The following is a 23,000-nucleotide window of genomic DNA, read 5'->3' as shown; positions in this document are numbered from 1 at the left end:
CAGTAAAGCAGATTGTAGTTGTTTAGGCACTGTGGGCAGGTGTCACGTGCTATTGGAAAAGGAAGTCAGTATCTCCATAAAGCTAGCCAGTGGATGAAAGCACGAAGGGCTATAAAATCTCCTAGTCCATGGCTGTGTTTACTTTAGACTTGATAAAACAGTGGAATGACACCAGCAGATGGCATGGCACCTCAAATCTTTATTGAATTTGAAAAACTTCACACTGGGCTTTAAGCAAATTGGATGCTTCTTCCAGACTGTGGAACCTTGAGTTACAAATGAAATGCAAAATTTACCACCTGAAAAGATGTTTGTGTACCACTGCAACAATCCAGTTCTTTTTCTTCTAAGCCCAGGAAAGACACTTTTGATATTGTCTTCTGGTTCAGGAGTGGCTTGGCACGGGAAAAGCGAGACTTGTAGCTCATTTCCTGGACACGCCTGTGCGTGGTGGCTTTTAATATTTTTGTTACTGATTCCAGTCTCAGTCCACTCTGTGTAACTCCCCCAGGTTCTTGAGTTGACTTTGCTTGAGAATCTTCTCAAGAGTGCAGTCACCCTTTTACTTGTGCATCTTTTCCTTCCACACTTTCCCCTTCCAGTTTATTTTCCATAAATATGTTTTGATACAGCCAGATTTTTTTAACAGTGACCTTCTGTGGCTTACCCTCCTTGTGGAGGGTAACATTGAGTGCCTGACTGAGAGATTCATGGTATTTTTAGTGAGTTACTCTAACTTGAAATGAAATATTCTAGTATTTTCAGATTTTTTTTTTTATTTTTATTTTTTTATTTTGAGCTGCAGGCCATAATTATTAAAATTGAAATTTAAAAAAATGCTTGAAATATTTGAGTTTATAAGTAATGAATCTAAAACACACAAAATGTTTACTTTCTGAAATAACTGACAAAAATATTCATTAACATGATATTCAAATTTTTTGAGATGCACTTGTACCATACAGTACTATGCAAATATTTTAGGAAAATTTAATGCACCATAAAAGCATTAAAAATTAAGAAAATCTTATAAATATTCATAAATACAGTGAGGAAAATAAGTATTTGAACACCCTGCGATTTTGCAAGTTCTCCCGCTTAGAAATCATGGAGGGGTCGAAATTTTCATCTAAGGTGCATGTCCACTGTGAGAGACATAATCTAAAAAAAAAAAAAAAATCCGGAAATCACAATATATGATTTTTTTTAAATAATTTATTTGTATGTTACTGCTGTAAATAAGTTTTTGATTCCCTACCAACCAGCAAGAATTCTGGCTCTCACAGACCTGTTAAATTTCCTTTAAGAAGCCCTCTTATTCTGCACTCTTTACCTGTATTAATTGCACCTATTTGAACTTGTTACCTGTATAAAAGACACCTGTTTACACACTCAATCAATCACACTCCAACCTGTCCACCATAGCCAAGACCAAAGAGCTGTCTAAAGACACCAGGGACAAAACTGTAGACCTGCACAAGGCTGGGATGGACTACAGGACAACAGGCAAGCAGCTTGGTAGAAGACAACAACTGTTATGATTATTTATTAGAAAGTGGAAGAAACACAAGATGACTGTCAATCTCCCTCGGTCTGGGATTCCATTGAAGCTCTCACTTTGAGGGGTAAGGATGATTCTGAGAAAGCTCAGAACTACACAGGAGGACCTGGTCAATGACCTGAAGAGAGCTGGGACCACAGTCACAAAGATTACATTAGTAACACATGATGCTGTCATGATTTAAAATCCTGCAGGACAGCAAGGTCCCCTTGCTCAAGCCAGCACATGTCCAGGCCTGTTTGAAGTTCACCAGTGACCATCTGGATGATCCAGAGGAGGCATGGGAGAAGGTCATGTGGTCAGATGAGACCAGAATAGAGCATTTTGGAATCAACTCCACTTACCATGTTTAGAGGATGAGAACAACCCCAAGAAGACCATCCCAACCATGAAGCATGGGGGTGGAAACATCATACTCTGCGAGTGCTCTTCTACAAAGGGGACAGGATGACTGCACCGTATTGAAGGGATGATGGATGGGGTCATGTATTGCGAGATTTTGGCAGACAACCTCCTTCCCTCAGTAAGAGCATTGAAGATGAGTCATGGCTGGGTCTTCCAGCATGACATTGACCCCAAACACACAGCCAGGGCAACTAAGGAGGGGTTCCGTAAGAAGCATTTCAAGGTCCTGGAGTGGCCTGGCCAGTCTCCAGACCTGAACTCAATAGAAAATCTTTGGAGGGAGCTGAAACGCCAAACCTGAAAGATTTGGAGATCTGTATAGAGGAGTGGACCAAAATCCCTGCTGCAGTGTGTGCAAACCTGGTGAAAAACTACAGGAAACGTTTGACCTCTGTAATTGCAAACAAAGGCTACTGTACCAAATATTAACATTGATTTTCACAGGTGTTGAAATACTTATTTGCAGCCATGGGCGCAATTTGGTGGGGGATGGGGGGACATGTCAATTTTCAACCAGGGGGGACAGAATATGGTATGTCCCCCCCACCTTCTGACATATATGTAAGTAGGTGTTGAAATACTTATTTGCTGCAGTAACATACAAAAAAAATGATTTAAAAAATCATACATTGTAATTTCTGGATTTCTTTTTTTTTTTTTTTTTTTTTTTTTTAGATTATGTCTCTCACAGTGGACATGCGCGTAAGATGAAAATTTCAGACCCCTCCATGATTTCTAAGTGGGAGAACTTGCAAAATCGCAGGGTGTTCAAATACTTATTTTCCTCACTGTAAATAACGTGCTGAATGTGAATGATAATCAGTATGAAAATTGGGTTCTGTTTACATGTGATTTTTCAGTATGTAAGTCACAGGACCTCAAAAACTATTTTAAGAAATACGTGACTTAATGTATGAGTAATTGTGTTTTGTAATTATTTTAATACTGAATGATTATTTGCAGCTGTGTTAGTGTGGCATTCTACTGGCCAGTACACTTACAATGCATCTGGAAAGTTGCATCTGAAATGCTTCACTTTTTCCACATTTTGTTAGATTACAGCCTTATTCCAAAATGGATGAATTTCATTTTTTTCCCCTCAAAATTCTAGACACAATACCCCATAATGACAGGCTTGAGGCTGTAATTGCTGCCAAAGGTGCATCAGCAAAGTATTGAGTAAAAGGTGTGAATACTTATGTACATGTGATTTCTTAGTTTGTTTGTTTGTTTTTTAATAAATTTGCAAAAAAAAAGTGTTTTTCATGTTGTCATTATGGGGTGTTGTGAGTAGAATAAAGAGGGGAAAAATGAATTTTCTCCATTTTGGAATAAGGCTGTAGCATAAGCTGTTGAAAAAGAGAAGCACTGTGAATACTTTCTGGATGCACTGCATAAATAAATTATTATTATGGAATAAAAAAATATAGCCCTCACATTCACTTTTGTTGATACTGATTTTGTGTTGACATGCCAATAGAAAAGAGGGGTGGGGGCATCAAACACTACTTGTGTTATGACTCTGGGATGCCTAAAATCTTTGTACTGTATGTATGTGTGTGTTTGTTTTTATATATATATATATATATATATATATATATATATATATAAAATCTGGTGGCAATCCCCGAACCCGGTGGTGGACACCGGAAGTAAGGGATGACATCAAGCTGAAGGAGTCCTACTTGTCTTTGTTGGTAGGTGGGACCCCGGAGGCAGCTGACAGGTACCGGCAGGCCAAGCGTGCCGCAGCCCGTGCGGTCTCAGAGGCAAAAACTCGGGTCTGGGAGGAATTCGGGGAGGCCATGAAGGAGGACTATCAGTCGGCCTCGAAGAAATTCTGGCAAACCGTCCGACGCCTCAGGAGGCGGAAGCAGCTCTCCACCCGCACTGTTTACGGTGCGGGTGGGGAGCTGTTGACCCTGACTGGGGATGTTGTCAGGCGGTGGAAGGAATACTTCGAGGATCTCCTCAATCCCATCGTCATGTCTTCCGAAGAGGAAGCAGAGACTGGGGACTCAGAGGCAGACTCATCCATTACCCAGGCCGAAGTCACCGAGGTAGTTAGAAAGCTTCTCGGTGGCAAGGCTCCTGGGGTGGATGAAATCCGTCCTGAGTACCTTAATTCTCTGGATGTTGTGGGACTGTCTTGGCTGACACACCTCTGCAACATTGTGTGGTGGTCGGGGACATTGCCTCTGGATTGGCAGACCGGGGTGGTGGTTCTTCTGTTTAAGAAGGGGGACCGGAGGTTGTGTTCCAACTACAGGGGATCACACTTCTCAGCCTCCCCAGTAAGGTCTATTCCAGAGTACTGGAGAGGAGAATTCGACCAATAGTCGAACCTCGGATTCAGGAGGAGCAGTGTAGTTTTCGTCCTGGTCGCGGCACACTGGACCAGCTCTACACGCTCCATCGGTTGCTCGAGGGTTCATGGGAGTTCGCCCAACCAGTCCACATGTGCTTTGTGGATCTGGAGAAGGCGTTCGACCGTGTCCCTCGGGGCACCCTGTGGGGGGTGCTCTGGGAGTACGGGGTCCGGGGTCCTTTGCTAAGGGCTATTCGGTCCTGTACGACCGCAGCAGGAGCTTGGTTCGCATTGCCGGTAGTAAGTCAAACCTGTTTCCAGTGCACGTTGGCCTCCACCAGGGCTGCCCTTTGTCACCGGTTCAGAAACATTATCTTTATGGACAGAATTTCTAGGCACAGCCAGGGTGTAGAGGGGGTCTGGTTTGGGAACCACAGAATCTCGTCTCTGCTGTTTGCGGACGATGTGATTCTGTTGGCTTCGTCAAATCAGGACCTTCAGCATGCACTGGGGCGGTTTGCAGCCGAGTGTGAAGCGTCTGGGATGAAAATCAGCACCTCCAAATCCAAGGCCATGGTTCTCGACCGAAAAAAGGTGCTTTGTCCTCTTCAGATCGGTGGAGTGTCCTTGCCTCAAGTGGAGGAGTTTAAGTATCTCGGGGTCTTGTTCACGAGTGAGGGACGGATGGAGCGTGAGATCGACAGACGGATCGGTGCAGTGTCTGCAGAGATGCGGCCGCTGTATCGGACCATCGTGGTGAAGAGAGAGCTGAGTAGGGGGGCAAAGCTCTCGATTTACTGATCGATCCTCACCTATGGTCATGAGATTTGGCTCATGACCGAAGTTTCCTCCGCAGGGTGGCTGGGCACTCCCTTAGAGATAGGATGAGGAGCTTGGTCACTCGGGAGGAGCTCGGAGTCGAGCCGCTGCTCCTCCACGTCGAAAGTAGCCAGTTTAGGTGGCTCGGGCATCTTTTCAGGATGCCCCCTGGACGCCTTGCTGGAGAGGTGTTCCGGGCATGTCCCATCGGGAGGAGGCCCCGGGGAAGACCCAGGACACGCTGGAGGGACTACGTCTCTCGGTTGGCTTGGGAACACCTTGGGATTCCCCTGGAGGAGCTGGGGTAGGTGTGTGTGGATCGGGAGGTCTGGGCAGCTTTGCTTGAGCTGCTGCCCCCGCGACCCGCCTCTGGATAAAGCGAAAGAAAATGGATGGATGGATGGCACTTCTGTAGTCTGGTGGATGCAGTGACCTGACCTTGTGATTGGTTTAAATGTGTTTCATATCTGTAAAAGCTTAATGACTATTTTTAATTCCACATTTTTTTATTAGGGCCCGAGTAGGACAACGTCCTATGAGAACCCTATTGTAATTGCGCTGTTTATTGGGGCCCGAGTAGGACAACATTCTACGAGGACCCTATTTAATTGCGCTGTTTATTATTATTTTTATTTATTTATTTATTTATTAGGGCCCGGGTAGGACAGCGTCCTACGAGGACCCTATTGTAATTGCGCTGTTTATTATTATTATTATTATTATTATTTATTATGGCCCGAGTAGGAAAAAGTCCTACGAGGACCCTATTGTAATTGCGCTGTTTATTATTATTATTATTATTATTATTAGGGTCCGAGTAGGACAATGTCCTACGAGGACCCTATTGTAATTGCGCTGTTTATTATTTATTTATTTATTTATTTTTATTATTATTATTATTCTCACTTTTGAAATAGAAATTTCGGCCTCTTCCCATGCTCAAAAACTCACCAAACTTTGCAAAGTTGTCTGGCCGGATCCAAAATTCAGTATTTTGGGGGGTGCGCACATGGTTGCAGCGAAATCGCGAAATAGCGTCCCCTAGAAATTTTGAAAAACCCCTCCGCATTGGGGTTTTTTTGTCGTAGCCTCACGAAATTTAGTACACATTTACCATGTTAGGATGCACAAAATAGTCTCTTACCGTCATGGTGAAATATCAACAGGAAGTCGGCCATTTTGATTTTAAGTTTAGATTTTGAGGTAATTTTTGCCGTTTTTGGCCATTTCCACTACTTACATTTGAACAAACCCGTCCTAGGGATTTCATCCAATCGTCTTCAGATTTGGTCAACATCATCACGACACAATGGTGATCAAAAGTTATCAAAAGATTGTAATTAGGTCAAAAGGCGTGGCTGCTAGGGTTCGTCAAACTTTTTTCAGAGGGCGCCGTTTCACTTCGGATGGCTGTCACGCCCACATACTTAATCGTAGATCCTTCAAACTTGCTGGACATGATGAGGGCTCCGCCCTGAACGTCTGCATATATTAACTTCCCACGTCAGCCATAGCGCCCCTGGTGGTTACTGGAAATGTCCTGTTTTTACTTTAACAGGTCCTGATGTCACATAATTAACCCAATCAAATTCATTCCACTTCTAAAACATGCAGAACAAGTTGGTGAACGTAGGCGATAAATGCCGTGAATTTACGACAAATGGCACCTGTGTGGCGGCATGCCGAATATTGACCTTTCGCCATGAAATTTTGTTCTTTCTTTTGGCGGCTTTAATTTTGTCATATCATCATGAAAATTGATACACACATCAAGCACAACAACCTCTTACAATTCATAGGGTCGTCGCCCATGGGCGGGGCAAAATACCTCAATAGCGCCCCTTGAAACCTTCAGAAACCCCTCCCCATAGGGGTTTTTTTTTTGGAGTAGGGAGATGAAAATTGGTACACGTGTGACTTGCATAGACGTACAAAAAAGTCTCTTGCACCATGGGTCTACTCCAAACAGGAAGTCGGCCATTTTGAATTTTCTTGTCATTTTGGCGTGATTTCCACATGTTGTATTTGAACAAACTCCTCCTAGGGATTTTGTCCAATGCACTTCAAATTTCTTCCAGATCATCCAGAGACGATACTGATCAAAAGTTATCGAAAGCTTTTCTTTATGTCGAAGGGTGTGGCCGCTATGGCGCCGCCATTTTGAACCTTTGCCATGGAACATTATACTTAAACAGGTACTGATGTCACATAGTTAACACCATCAACTTCCTTCCACCTCTAAAACATGCAGAACAAGTTGGTGAACGTAGGCGATGATCACCGTGAAGTTACGAGTAACGGCGTCTGTGTGGCGGCGTGCCGAATATCGCCCCTTCGCCATGAAATTACGTTCTTCCTTTTGACTCCTTTAATTTTGTCATATCATCATGAAAATTGATACACACGTCAAGCACGACAACCTCTTACAATTCATAGGGGCGTCGCCCATGGGCGGGGCAAAATGCCTCAATAGCGCCCCCTTGAAACTTTCAAAAACCCCTCCCGTTAGGGGTTTTTTTGGAGTAGGGAGATGAAAATTGGTACACGTGTGACTTGCATAGACGTACAAAAAAGTCTCTTGCACCATTGGTCTACTCCAAACAGGAAGTCGTCAATTTTGAATTTTCTTGTCATTTGTCCACACATTGTATTTGAATGAACTCCTTCTAGGGATTTTGTCCAATGCACTTCAAATTTCTTTCACAGCATCCAGAGATGATACTGACCAAAAGTTATCGAAAGCTTTTCTCTATGTTGAAGGGTGTGGCCACTATGGCGCCGCCATTTTGACCCTTTGCCATGGAACAACAAGTCATGATAACTCCTTCATGCTTTGCCTGAGTGACTTGAAACTTCACGTGTGATCACGGTTGGCCCCTGAAAACACCTGGCCCCTCTGTTTGTACACTGAGTGCCCCCTAGTGGATGAACCATTAATATGTCATAACTCCTTCATGCATTGTGTGATTTGCTTAAAAATTTAACTGTGTGATGAGTGGTTGCCCCTGTATGCACATGCCCACATCTGGTCACAAGGGCACGCATTAGCCTGGGTAGGTGGTCGCGCGGAACGAGGGCCCATATATGACTGCTTGCAGTCCTAGTTTTTATTTATTTATTTTTTTAACTGTAGTATCTCCAGAGACACATCGGCACAGTTGTTTAACTGAGAACAGAGAGCTGGCAAGCTCTGCTGGAATGCCGCACAGGTTCTGACCAACAGAAATGCCACTTCCATCCTTTACAGAGCAGTTTGGAAATGGTAAGCACTACAGAGCTTTGGAATTTAATACACTGCGAATGGTAGCAACAGTGTTTTATATCTCAACTTATTTTGTGGTTGGCTTCCCGTGTAACTCTGAAGTTGAAGTGTTGTACTTGGACAAACAAAAGTGCAGAGCTGGTACACATTTATAGCTTGTCAGTAAATACAGTATTTCTTGTAAATGTTGTAATTATGTTTGAAAAGTCTCTGGTACCTGTGTGAGCTACAGTGTATCTGGAAAGTATTCACAGCGCTTCACTTTTTCCACATTTTTTTACGTTATAGCCTTACTCCAAAATAGATGAAATTCATTTTTTCCCCTCTGAAAATTCTACACACAACACCCCATAATGACAAAGTGAAAAAAGTTTTTTTTTTTTTTTTTTTTTTAAGATTTTTGCAAATTTATAAAAAATAAGAAATCACGTGTACATAACTATTCACAGCCTTTGCCACAAAGCTCAAACTTGAGCTCAGGTGCGTCCCGTTTCTAGTGATCATCATTGCGATGTTTCTACAGCTTAATTGGAGTCCACCTGGGGTAAATTCAGTTGATTGGACATGATTTGGAAAGGCACACACCTGTCTACATATTCACCTTATTCAGGAAGTCAGGGTGGTCGGCTCCATTTTGTCAAGCAACTTCCGGTTTGCCACTGCGTTGATGATTAGCTACGTGGGAACACAGTACGCTACAAGTGTCCGAACATGAGCAGCATTTAATTGTTCAGTTCGTGAGTGCCACAACTGGAAGAAGAGGAAAGTATCGCTTTCAGAACAATGTTTTGAACATGGAAAGGAGAGATCTGAGTGCTGTGGACCAGCATTTAACTTATTCCCTCCTCCTTTGAAAGATGAGGCTCTCCGGTGCTGGATAAAGGCGCTGAATTTGAAAAATCCACCCAAATGTCCCTATGTCTGTTCTTTTCATTTTATGGAGAAAAACCCACACCACTGGATCTTTAACCCAGAGAAATGATTGGACTATAACGCTCCGTTGAAGAAGCCACAGTGGGTGCTAGTGAGACAAATGGATAAGCTGTGTTTTAGCGTTAGCTGCTATCTACTTTACTCATTTTCTGGCATTTAATAAAACTAAGCACTGCATGAAATAACACCATAAGTATATTAATGTTACGTAATCTTGGCATTATGGTGGTACTACTTGTCGCGTAGTATTTGAACTTGATTGTGCTTTTATACGAGCTTCAGCAGCGCTGTGTGGCGCGGAGCTCGTAGTTCCTCATAGCCAAACTGTCCACGCCGAGTGACAACACAAAGTAGTTAAAAATAATCGAGGGCCACTTTTTCATGTCATCTTCCCACTCTGTTATGACCCGTGGGTGAGCTAGAGTCGATCCCTTTGAGCTTTTCAAAAAGGTTTTTGTTTCTACCCATGTAATATCTTGTTCTGTATTGAAAACACCGCTCACTGGAAGTCCTAAGACAAAACAGAAATGTCTCTGTTGTAAAAGTGGGCGGGGCTGAATAAGGTGAATAAGGTCCCACAGTTGATAGTGCATGTCAGAGAACAAAACAAGCATGATGTCAAAGGAATTGTCTATAGACCTCAGAGGCAGGATTGTCTCGAGGCACCAATCTGGGGAAGGGTACAGAAACATTTCTGCTGCTTTGAAGGTCCCAGTGAGCACAGTGGCCTCCATCATCCATAAATGGAGGAAGTTCAGCTCCAGCAAGACTCTTCCTAGTGCTGGCTGCCCATCTAAACTGAGCGACCATGAGAGAAGGGCCTTAGTCATGGAGGTGACCAAGAACCCGATGGTCACTCTGTCAGAGCTCCAGCATTCCTCTGTGGAGAGAGGAGAACCTTCTAGGAGGACAAAAATTCTCTGGTCTGATGAGACAGAGCTTGAACTCTGGCATGAATGCCAGCTATCATGTTTGGAGGAAACCAGGCACTGCTCATCACGTAGCCAATAGATCCCAACAGAACTCTTTAGCGTGAATGTCAGACTAGTTAGGATTGAGGGAAAGATGAATGCAGCAATGTACAGACAACCTGGATGAAAACCTGCTCCAGAGCGCTCTTGACCTCAGATTGGGACAACAGTTCATCTTTCAGCAAGACTGACCCTAAGCACACAGCCAAGATATCAAATGACTGACTTCAGGACAACTCTGTGAATATCCTTGAGTGGCCCAGCCAGAGCCCAGATCTGAATGTGGTTGAACATCTCTTGAGAGACCTGAAAATGGCTGTGCACCGACGCTCCCCATCCAACCTGATGGAGTTTGAGAGGTACTGCAAAGAGGAATGGACAAAGTGCCCAAATATAGGTGCGTCAAGCTTGTGGTATTATATTCAAGAAGACTTGAGGCTGTAATTGCTGCCAAAGGCGCATTAACAAAGTATTGAGCAAAGTATTGAGATTTCTTAGTCGCTTTATTTTTAACTTTTTCATATAGTTTTTTCATATAGTCATATGGGGTCTCGTGAGTAGAATTTTAATTGAAAAAATGACTTTTCTCCATTTTGGAATAAGGCTGTAACATCACAAAATGTGGAAAAAAAAATGAAGCCCTGTGAATACTTTCCAGGTCCAATTTTGGGTTGGAAAATGATGTGGCCTATGCCTTTTAAAATGAGTTTACAGATTATAGAATTTTTTGTAACCGTTTGTCATTATACAGCATATGCTTACAACACACTAATATACAAAAGCTGTAGTTTATTTCTTAAAAGCCTCTTTTCACAATGCTAGAAAACAAAAACACAATTATATCTTCTTTTTTTTTCATTATAGCCCGACTCTGTATGTGTGATGAAAAATGAGAATGTCTTTCACTGCTCAGTTGATGATTGAGCAAAAGGGAAACAATTTATATTGTTGGTCATATTTTAATGAAGTAATTTAATCTTTGTGCCAACAGCTGTTGACCCCTCCATGCCTGTTCCTGGCCCCAGGAGGAGGAGGAGAAAGAGAGGCCATGGCTGGACCCGCAGACCCAAAAGAACAAAACAGAGCCAACCACATCCTTCACCTCCACCACCACCACCACCACATAAAGTGTCCTGCGGTAAGTGGAACCACTACATACTTAACCTGTCAATTTTTTTTAGCTTTTCACCTTTTTCATTGTTAAATTCATTCCAGGCTGTCGGCTTTAATTTAATTTGCTTTCTTTCTAACTATATTTAAATTTAATGTTTTATTTCTCTTCCATCTAACCCAGCATCATCATATCCCCCGTTTTTTTGTCTTCATTCTGAAATATGTCCACTTTGCACAACATAAGTTTGAGTGAAGGTCTTCAACAAGCCTAAAATTGTTCTCTAATTTTAATCAGTCATTCTGAACATTAAGCACAAATCCCTGCGTGTGGTATCCAAGGGTTTTTCTACCCAATTTCATTACAAAAAAAATTGAAAATTCAACCATCAGACATAGCCTGAGAGGTGTATAGTGTCTAGAAGAAGCATGTTCTGACATTGGCTTGTTTTACTTTGTGCCATCAGGATACCAGCCTCAAACAGTCAACAATACCTAAAGAAAATGACATGCACAATGAACTTTTAAAATTTGAATTTAAGCACTCAGAAAATTTTGTCTTCTTAATAACAATAGCTCTCAAGCTGCAGGTAGCTCTGCTTCCGTCCATTCTGCAGTTAACCTGAAACACCTAAATCCTGTTGTGTCACACATTATTTTAGAGTTTTTTGTTTTGTTTTTTGTGTTTTTTTTTTTTTTTTTTTTTTAAGAACCCACTGTCATGAACTTGACAGTGGTGTAGTTTTCAGATGTTCTCTGACACAGAGATCCAACTGTTAAACCCATTTCACATTACACTGGTAATAAAAATATAGGTACCTGTCACCTGTCAGTAGTACAACCCCTGGCAATAATTATGGAATCACCGGCCTCGGGGGATGATCATTCAGTTGTTTAATTTTGTAGAAAAAAAGCAGATTACAGACATGACACAAAACTAAAGTCATTTCAAATGGCAACTTTCTGGCTTTAAGAAACACTATAAGAAATCAGGAAAAAATAATTGTGGCAGTCAGTAACGGTTACTTTTTTAGACCAAGCAGAGGGAAAAAAATATGGACTCACTCAATTCTGAGGAATAAATTATGGAATCACCCTGTAAATTTTCATCCCCAAAACTAACACCTGCATCAAATCAGATCTGCTCGTTAGTCTGCATCTAAAAAGGAGTGATCACACCTTGGAGAACTGTTGCACCAAGTGGACTGACATGAATCATGGCTCCAACACGAGAGATGTCAATTGAAACAAAGGAGAGGATTATCAAACTCTTAAAAGAGGGTAAATCATCACACAATGTTGCAAAAGATGGTTGTTCACAGTCAGCTGTGTCTAAACTCTGGACCAAATACAAACAACATGGGAAGGTTGTTAAAGGCAAACATACTGGTAGACCAAGGAAGACATCAAAGCGTCAAGACAGAAAACTTAAAGCAATATGTCTCAAAAATCGAAAATGCACAACAAAGCAAATGAGGAACGAATGGGAGGAAACTGGAGTCAACGTCTGTGACCGAACTGTAAGAAACCGCCTAAAGGAAATGGGATTTACATACAGAAAAGCTAAACGAAAGCCATCATTAACACCTAAAGAGAAAAAAACAAGGTTCCAATGGGCTAAGGAAAAGCAATCGTGGACTGTGGATGACTGGATGAAAGTCATATTCAGTGATGAATCTCAAATCTGCATTGGGCAAGGTGATGATGCTGGAACTTTTGTTTGGTGCCGTTCCAGTGAGATTTATAAAGATGACTGCCTGAAGAGAACATGTAAATTTCCACAGTCATTGACGATATGGGGCTGCATGTCAGGTAAATGCACTGGGGAGATGGCTGTCATTACATCATCAATAAATGCACAAGTTTACATTGATATTTTGGACACTTTTCTTATCCCATCAATTGAAAGGATGTTTGGGGATGATGAAATCATTTTTCAAGATGATAATGCATCTTGCCATAGAGCAAAAACTGTGAAAACATTCCTTGCAAGAAGACACATGGGGTCAATGTCATGGCCTGCAAATAGTCCGGATCTTAATCCAATTGAAAATCTTTGGTGGAAGTTGAAGAAAATGGTCCATGACAAGACTCCAACCTGCAAAGCTGATCTGGCAACAGCAATCAGAGAAAGTTGGAGCCAGATTGATGAAGAGTACTGTTTGTCACTCATTAAGTCCATGCCTCAGAGACTGCAAGCTGTTATAAAAGCCAGAGGTGGTGCAACAAAATAGTAGTGATGTGTTGGAGCGTTCTTTTGTTTTTCATGATTCCATAATTTTTTCCTCAGAATTAAGTGATTCCATATTTTTTTCCCTCTGCTTGGTCTAAAAAAGTAACAGTTACTGACTGCCACAATTTTTTTTTCCTGATTTCTTATAGTGTTTCTTAAAGCCAGAAAGTTGCAATTTGAAATGACTTTATTTTTGTGTCATGTCTGTGATCTGCTTTTTTTCTACAAAATTAAACAACTGAATGAACATCCTCCGAGGCTGGTGATTCCATAATTTTTGCCAGGGGTTGTAGTCTAGACAAGACTTTCTCCTTCTTAAGTGGGATTTGGGTCCCCACAACTCTGTGATAAACAGGAGTGAAAATGTATTTGTGAAAGTTTAAAGCCAACAAGCATGCCTGCAAATCCAACAGTGTTGACAGTTTAAAAGACATAACTCACTCCAGGCAATGCTATCTTTTAAAAAATTATATCCCACATTATAAAGCACTTCTTCCAATTATTTAACTTGCGCGGGCCCTGATATAAAAGTAAAATGGTGCAGAGTGCATAAGAAAAATGCATGACTGATTCATAGCCATTGCTATCCATAATCCTTACATAATGCCTGGAACCGACTTGTAGCTACGTGAAAGTCACTGCTTGTGTTCAAGTGAACTCAGCTTCAGGCTTATGCTAGTAAACACAGGGAGTCCAGGTTGCTTTTTGTCTACAAATGTCATATGGCTTTGATTTGTCTTTCAAGTCAAATTCTTGTATTTTACAATACAACATACAGTGAGGAAAATAAGTATTTGAACACCCTGTGATTTTGCAAGTTCTCCCACTTAGAAATCATGGAGGGGTCTGAAATTTTCATCTTAGGTGCACAGTAGTATTCAGAATAATAGTAGTGCTATGTGACTAAAAAGATTAATCCTGGTTTTGAGTATATTTCTTCTTGTTACATAGGAAACAAGGTACCACTAGATTGAGTAGATTCTCACAAATCCAACAAGACCAATCATTCATATGATATGCACACTCTTAAGGCTGTGAAATTGGGCTATTAGTAAAAAAAAAGTAGAAAAGGGGGTGTTCACAATAATAGTAGTGTGGCATTCAGTCAGTGAGTTCGTCAATTTTGTGGAACAAACAGGTGTGAATCAGGTGTCCCCTATTTAAGGATGAAGCCAGCACCTGGGGTGGAAACATCATACTCTGCTGGTGCTCTTCTGCAAAGGGGACAGGACGACTGCACCGTATTGAAGGGAGGATGGATGGGGTCATGTATTGCGAGATTTTGGCAAACAACCTCCTTCCCTCAGTAAGAGCACTGAACATGGGTCATGGCTGGGTCTTCCAGCATGACAATGACCCCAGACACACAGCCAGGGCAACTAAGGAGGGGCTCCGTAAGAAGCATTTCAAGGTCCTGGAGTGGCCTGGCCAGTCTCCAGACCTGAACTCAATAGAAAATCTTTGGAGGGAGCTGAAACACCAAACCTGAAAGATTTGGAGATCTGTATAGAGGAGTGGACCAAAATCCCTGCTGCAGTGTGTGCAAACCTGGTGAAAAACTACAGGAAACTTTTGACCTCTGTAATTGCAAACAAAGGCTACTGTACCAAATATTAACATTGATTTTCACAGGTGTTGAAATACTTATTTGCAGCCATGGGCGCAATTTGGTGGGGGATGGGGGGACATGTCAATTTTCAACCAGGGGGAACAGAATATGGTATGTCCCCCCCACCTTCTGACATATATGTATATCCTTGAAACATGCTATGCCAGTCTTATGTGCAAGCGAAATTATGTTCAGTGAGTGTTGTCATTAGTGCCACTTCGAAGATTAAATTCATGATAAGTAATTTATCTTAAACTTATGATCTGTTGTTTGTCAAACTTATGCAAAAACAAATTTTGAGAAAAAAAATACAGTATGTGATAGTTAATAATTATTAAGAGCCTGTTCTTTCATATTTATGAATACATTTTACCACATTGCAGTTGTTTTTTTAATGAAAACTCAACCTATCATTCTTTTTGAGTTCTACACATGTGTTGATACCTTATTTACACCAGGATGTTAATAAAATCAGTGCTGGCTATTCTCAGAATAAAGTACTTGTATCCACAATTTCAAATTGCATAAGTCAAATGGTGTCCACTTTATGGTCTTCTCAAAACATTAAAATTACTGTTCTGGATGCTCAGAATGCATCTGAGCTTATCTAGAAACCGTTGGCTTCTGGGGGTCTAAAGCGGCCCCCAGACCCCCGGCCTATGGGCTTCGGCCCTGCAGGCCTCGCACTTTGTCCCCCCCAATTTCTAGTTCTAAATTGTGTCCTTGTTTACAGCAGTAACATACAAATAAATTATTTTTCAAAAATCATACATTGTGATTTCCAGATTTTTTTTTTTTTTTTTTTTTTTTTTGGATTATGTCTCTCACAGTGGACATGCACCTTAGATGAAAATTTCAGACCCCTCCATGTTTTCTAAATGGGAGAACTTGCATAAGTGTGTTCAAATACTTATTTTCCTCACTGTATGTCTGCCTCTTACTTTTTTTTAATATCCATGGTGTATTTAGGAAAAAAAAAAAACAATCTCATACATCTCAATAAGCCATAATAATAATTACATACACTGAAAGCTGCATTGCGGATTTTACTCTGCCTGTGTTCACACACACAGTCATGTAGAAGTCATTTGTCCACAGCATATGGCGTTGCTCCGCCAGACTCACCGGCTGCCAGCACTTATTGGCATGTCGGTCCACAGTACACACTCACACCAATAACACAAATGGCTGCAAGTTGGCCCATATCACGGCTCTCCTGTTAGCAGTGATCATCGTTGTCACTCACCATTGCGTTTACCCTGACACTCCGTGGTCACGGATGCAATGTCCTGAGTCAGGCTTGCCTGTATCCAGCACTTTGCATGTTAGCTTAGCATGGCACGACGCTGCAGCCCAAACCACAAACACGGCCAGTTCCACGCTTTTCGAGAGAGGCATCATGCTTTGTAAGAGTCCTCCTGTATACACACAAATGGAACTGACAGAATCTGTGGTTAGAACAGTTTTTTGAAGACCATTCCCACACTATGCTCAGCTTCACTTTAAGGCATTTAAAAAAAAAAAAAGCTCCCACTTTCCTCCTCAAAATCCTGTGTATGGGCAAACTCCACCTAATAGACACCACAAGTTTTCTTGCTGCATCATCCCAAAACACACTTGTTTGCCATTTCAACTAGGGATGCACTGATCCCGTTACCAGTGTCGGGTATCGGCCCGATCCCGTATGTATTTACTTGTACTTGTAATCATAAAACTGCTCTGATACTAGACATCCAATATCCCTTTACAACAGCGTGACAGCAACCTCTCAATGCATTAGGTTTGTATTGTGGGTCCATCGCAGCAGCTCGTGTGAGGCGGAGGTTGCGTTTCGATGGACCTGCCCACTTCACCCATGAAGCGTTTGATGCTGCAAGCTATTCACCTGTTGTCTGACTCAGTTGAAAACAGTAATTGTCTCTCACAGCGCAGTGATGGCAGCATACCTGCACTCAGCTTTACTAAGACATTTTTACATTTTCTTTTTTCTTTAAACCTCTGTACCGCTTCATGTGTGTCCTCACTAAAAACACACACATTAACAAACCCTTGTTTTTCCACCCAAATGCACCTAAAGTGTCTTTCTGAGGATGATATGATGTACAAAAACGTAAAAAAAAAAATTCCCTACCTCTCAATCTGGTTGTGCTTTTTCCATAAATACACAGCCATCCAGGGGTGAATCCAGGCTGAAGGGTGGTGGGCGTGCTTCACCCTCCACACCCCTAGATTACAGGTCCACTTTTGAAGATCATTTTTCATACTACTACTCCTAATACTATAATAATAATGATGATAATTTTAACATTTAAAATGTTGAGAAAGAATTGAAATATTAGGAAAATGTTATAAATAATTTAGTAGTTACATTTATAAACAATGTCGATTACAAATTGTAAGTTTTACTATTACATTGCTGTCAACATTTAAATATGAGGTCAAGAAAGATGTCTTTATTTTTTATAAAACAAGTATTTATGTTCATTGAAGTCAAGAAAGGGTGACTATAAAGTGAGTATTGGCAAAACTGGTTATCATTTTCATGTTGAGGTGGCAGGGGGGTGTTATCAGTAGCTGCTGAAACTAACTAATAAAGTAAATAGTTCATTAGCTTAGTTACTTTTAAAATTGAGGAATCAGTAAAGTAAGTAATCAGTAACGTAAGTTACCTTTACAAGAAGTAATCAGTAATTGGATTACTTTTTCAAAGTAACCGTGGCAACACTGGTGGTCACAGACATTAAGTAAAGTTAGTGATGGACAATTTCACTTCTGTTCCTGGTGTTATATATTTTGTAGTGCTGGAGCCCACAGGTTACATTTCAGTGAGATGTCTGGCAGTGTCATGTTTGTTAAGAAACACACAGTTAATGTTAAAGTACAATTTGTTGTAGTCAAAAAGTGAAGTTTCATGATTTAAGTGAAATGTTTGTAAATAAAAACAAAGCTAATGATATTTGTAGCAGTTACAGCCAAAAAGTAAGGAACAACTGATGAATAAAACATGTTTTCAAAGTCATCATAAAACTGTAATGATATCATTAAGTATTCGTATCAGTACTCTGTATTGACGAGTACCCAAATGTAAGTAATCGTACTTATTTGATATTTAATTTGCCAGATATGTGCACTTTAAGAGCCCCTTTACACATAGCACAAGTAAGTAGGAATCGGGGCGAATCAGGGCGAAACAGCCCAAATGAGCGAACCCTGAAAGCATCGAGCCGATGTCGGGAGGGACACGCGGTCAGGCAGGTGTGAACAATCCCACTGCAACGGTTTCGTGCACGAGCATGCACGAACACAGTGCGAGCAGCTGGAGCCTTTGGAACCACATCGTGCCACTGCTGTGGAGATTAAAAGAAATAAAAACCAGCTGGAACGTGTGGAACCACATCATACTGCTACTGTGGAGAAACAAAAAATAAAAACTACACACCATAAAAAACATTGCAATATCCAATATTTAATCCCTCTTATTGAGCGGACAATACAAGTGTGCCTCTGTATTTGACCTGTGGTCACAGATATACAGTCATGAAATGACATGAATGAAGCAGTGCACTCTTATTATGTCCAGCTGGATATATAAATAATTACTACAATCACTGGACACTGATAGATTAGATATTGGTGTATAATTAGTGAAAATCACTGGGTTGACATAACTAATAATAAAGGGGACCCAATACAGAACCCTGCGGTTAAATAACCCTGGTAAAATAAAAAATAAATGCCACTCACGGGATTTGAACCTATAATTTGCAAAAACTCTGATTAACAGACAGAAACTTTACCACTGTGCTACAATCGCTGTCTTATGACAGGAGCATAAAATGCTTAAAATCAACAAGGAGATAAACGTATGTTTTTTAAAAAGGAGAAATTAGACGATGTGTAGAAGAGGAAGTTTTCATCGTCTTTAATTACGACGAAAAAAGCGCCGTCATAACTGACAAAACGGCGTTTGTTATGGGGTATTTTTGGTGATATGTGACTGAAAGTAGTGTATTTGTCACACCGTTGGCTTGTCATAGTCTTGCTGTGCGCCACTCACAGGACACGCATGTCTGGTCCGACACGCCTGCTGCGTGTTCACATGATCTGACGGTCCGTTTCACATGGAGCAGCCTGCCGAGATGCGCTGTGTGCGGCCGCTGCAGCCCTTTGCAAAGGCAAAAGATGTTTTATGTACGAGGTCTGTCCAAAAAGTAACGGACCTTTTTATTTTTTTCAAAAACTATATGGATTTGAATCACGTGTAATTGCATCACCCAAGCTTGAACCTTCGTGCGCATGCGTGAGTTTTTTCACGCCTGTCGGTTGCGTCATTCGCCTGTGAGCAGGCTTTGAGTGAGCACTGGTCCACCCCCCTCGTCGGATTTCTTTTGTCTGGGAACTGGCTGAGCGACTGCCGCTTTGCTCCATGAAATTTTTTTCAGAAACTGTTAGAGACAGCCAGTTGGAAACCATTCGAAAGATTCAGATGGATATCGGTGAAGATTCTGTCGGCGTCACGCGGATTAAGGACTGTTAAAACCTTTTTAAAGACGGCCCACAATGGCGGAAGGTGCGCGACGCACCGAGCGGCCATCGACAGGCTGGATCGACCAGATCATTTCTAAACTGAACGCTGTGTTGATCCGGGACATCGTGTGACTACCACAGAAATGGCAAGAGAGCTGGACATAGCACTTTTGCGGCACATTCCACTGTTACAGGAGATTTTGTAATGAAAGACGTGCGGAGGATTTCGCGTGTCGGCAGGAACTGCTCATGGCGCGCAACAAAAAAAAACACCTCCATGTTGGAAACCATTCAGAAGATTCAGACGGCTTTCGATGGCTTTCAGTCGAGTGAGTATCCCAGAAATTGTGTAACAGCTGGACATGCCACAACATGTCCTGTGAGACTTCCAACACGGAGGTGTTTTTTTGTTGTGCGCCATGAGCGGCTCCGTGCCGATGCGCGAAATCCTCTGCACGTCTTTCATTACAAAATCTCCTATAACAGTGGCATGTGCCGCAAAAGTGCTGTGTCCAGCTCTCTTGCCATTTCTGTGGTAGTCACACTATGTCCCGGATCAACACAGCGTTCAGTTTAGAAATGATCTGGTCGTTCCAGCCTGTCGACGGCCGCTCGGTGCGCTGCGTGCCCTCCGCCGTTGTGGGCTGTCTTTAAAAAGGTTTTAACAGTCCTTAATCCGCGTGACGCCGACAGAATCTTCACCGATATCCATCTGAATCTTTCGAATGGTTTCCAACTGGCTGTCTCTAACAGTTTCTGAAAAAAATTTCATGGAGCAAAGCGGCAGTCTCTCAGCCATTTCCCAGCCAAAAGAAATCCGACGAGGGGGGTGGACCAGTGCTCACTCAAAGCCTGCCCACAGGCGAATGACGCAACCGACAGGCGTGAAAAAAACTCACGCATGCGCACGAAGGTTCAAGCTTGGCTGATGCAATCACACGTGATTCAAATCCATATAGTTTTTGAAAAAATAAAAAGGTCCGTTACTTTTTGGACAGACCTCGTATTTCCACGTGAGGACAGCAGGGAGAGACACGTGCCTCACAGAGGACCGTTGTAAGGTCATGTCCTTCAAAACACAGTACATGTTTCCCAGCTGTGATGTCCAGGAGCAGAGATCTCAACTGTTGCTGATGTTTGGGGCCACACCCCCTTGTCCGTTCAGCACACAAACCAAAGTGTCACTCTCTGTTTCTGTGTTATGTGGTCATTCATTTTAGTTATTTGGCATGTAATTGTGTATGTAGTTATTGTAGTAATTATTTATATACCTGTCCTGGCGGTGGTCTCTGTGTCTGTAATGTTACATGTCGTGTGCACTATCATTTCCAGCTGTCAGTGTTTTGTGATCAGCTGAGAGGTGCCTCACCTTGCTGTGTGTGCCCAGACGTGGCTGTCTGGCCCCCATGTGATCATGTCTGTACAAACATATCATCATTTCATGCAAGTATGCGGGGGGGGGGGGGGGGTGAAACATACATGCACACTTGGGATACACACGCACACCACGTGTGTTGCTTTTTGCAACGCCACACTCGTGGGGGCACTGAAACAAATTTCACTGCCAGCTCAAAAGTGATCGCCTGCTCACTATTTTCATGCTGACAGTGCGAATGGCCCCACATTTTCTGTGTCCAGCGAGCTATGTTGGTGTGTGTGTCACCTGGAATTTGGCTGACACCTGCCGCGAGAGGCATCGAATGGGCTCTCACAGAGCACTCTGTCTTTCGGCTGCTGGTGTGCATGAAGAGTTGTAGCGACAGGTGTATGAGGCGTTAGAGGCGGCTCCGATTTTTCATGAATGGCATGCAATTCCTCCTTTGTGCGCAAGTCGGCTTCAATCATGTTCTGTGTGAAGGGGCCTTTAAGGCTTTTTTTTTTTTTTTTTTTCAATTGTGGTTAATCTGGAGATTATTTTTCAGAGTAATCTTTTATCTTCTAAAATGCAAAAAAAACTTAAAGTGCAGTTTCCAGAAATATTGGTTTTCTCTGACACCATACACCCCCCCCCCCCCCCACACACACACACACCAAACAAACAAAGATGTAACCAGTGAAAGTTTGGCATGTATTCTGTGGGAAAACTGATGTCCAAATAGTTTTTTAAAAAAACATCTTAAAGTTTATTTTTACTTTACTTTGAAGTAGCACTGAAAATCTGGAAATGTTATTTCTGTGAAGTAATATATTTATATGCGAGTAAAAATGACATAAAACATTTTCTGTGTATTTTACATTATGGTACGTGCTTGATGTTAGAATGCTGTTTTAAAAGAATTACTGCAATTTTTCCAGGGATCCAAAAACACAACTTGCCTGTGCAGTAGATACAAACGTCACACCTCAGAGACAATATAAATAAATAAATAAATGTGCACAATCATTTGATTCTGACTGTAGAAAGGAATGGATCAAAGCATTGAGCCCACTGACGTACATAGAAATACTGTAAGATGATGAAATTTGGCTTTGCTTGCCCCCTCCCATTTCGGAGTTGACTGACATTTTCCTCATGGCTCTTGCAGTTAATGTCATTATCATTCTCAGCATCTTCCTACCTGTCTTCATTAAACAGCAGGGAGGTTTTAACCCAGTGTGAATTTCCTCGTCTGGGACTTCATTGCACTCCCCCCATCCTTAGTTTCACCTTTCCTCTAACACACTGCAATATCTTGAGTTGTCACTCTTAACAGATCAGGTGATTACGATGTCCTGTTCTTTTGTACACACTGTGACACGTATTGTCCAGCTGCCACTTGATGCAGTCTTGGTCCTGCTTTATTTTTGAGCTTGAGACAGTTTTCAATCATCAACTACTAAAAATACTTTGAGCAGCCTGATCAGTCAAACTCCATTGGAAAGCTACACTACATAATCCACCGTTGGCACCCTTTTCAGCAGTTCTCTGGGTTTTAATTATTGCAAGTTTCTCTTATACTGCGTTTACACATAGCCAGGACACATTATGAATGTCATATTTCCATCATTCTTGGCACATTCCTGATATTCTTAATGTGACTTAATGCATCTGAATAGGTTTCTTAATAGTGCGTTAGTGTGTGGTGTGTGACATTTGTGATTTTCGTGGCACATGTTTTAGGCTGTCAAAAAATCTTCCACGAATGTCACGCATCACCCTCAATTTGTCTCATGTTGTGGAGGTCGCCACTGAAAGTGTTGATCCGTCTTGATTGGTGATCCTTAATAGAGAGCAACAGCCTTCTTCTCTGACATGCGCACAATTAAACCCTGCTGCACCGCA

The 23,000-nt window shown here is 41.8% G+C and overlaps 1 protein-coding gene across 1 annotated transcript in view; it reads left to right on the top strand.

The window, feature by feature from the left end:
- dedd1 (death effector domain-containing 1) overlaps positions 1-23,000 on the top strand; it is a 53,801-nt gene that overhangs the window by 4,263 nt on the left and 26,538 nt on the right. Inside the window, exon 4 of the mRNA XM_034174430.1 lies at positions 11,251-11,397. Within this exon, the coding sequence (XP_034030321.1) occupies positions 11,251-11,397 (147 nt within the window). The remainder of the gene's footprint in view (positions 1-11,250; positions 11,398-23,000) is intronic.

This window comes from Thalassophryne amazonica, chromosome 7, assembly GCF_902500255.1.
Source record: "Thalassophryne amazonica chromosome 7, fThaAma1.1, whole genome shotgun sequence".
Taxonomy (NCBI): Eukaryota; Metazoa; Chordata; class Actinopteri; order Batrachoidiformes; family Batrachoididae; genus Thalassophryne; species Thalassophryne amazonica.
The sequence above is the reverse complement of the archived record's forward strand: the minus strand, read 5'-3'. Positions and strand labels throughout refer to the sequence as shown.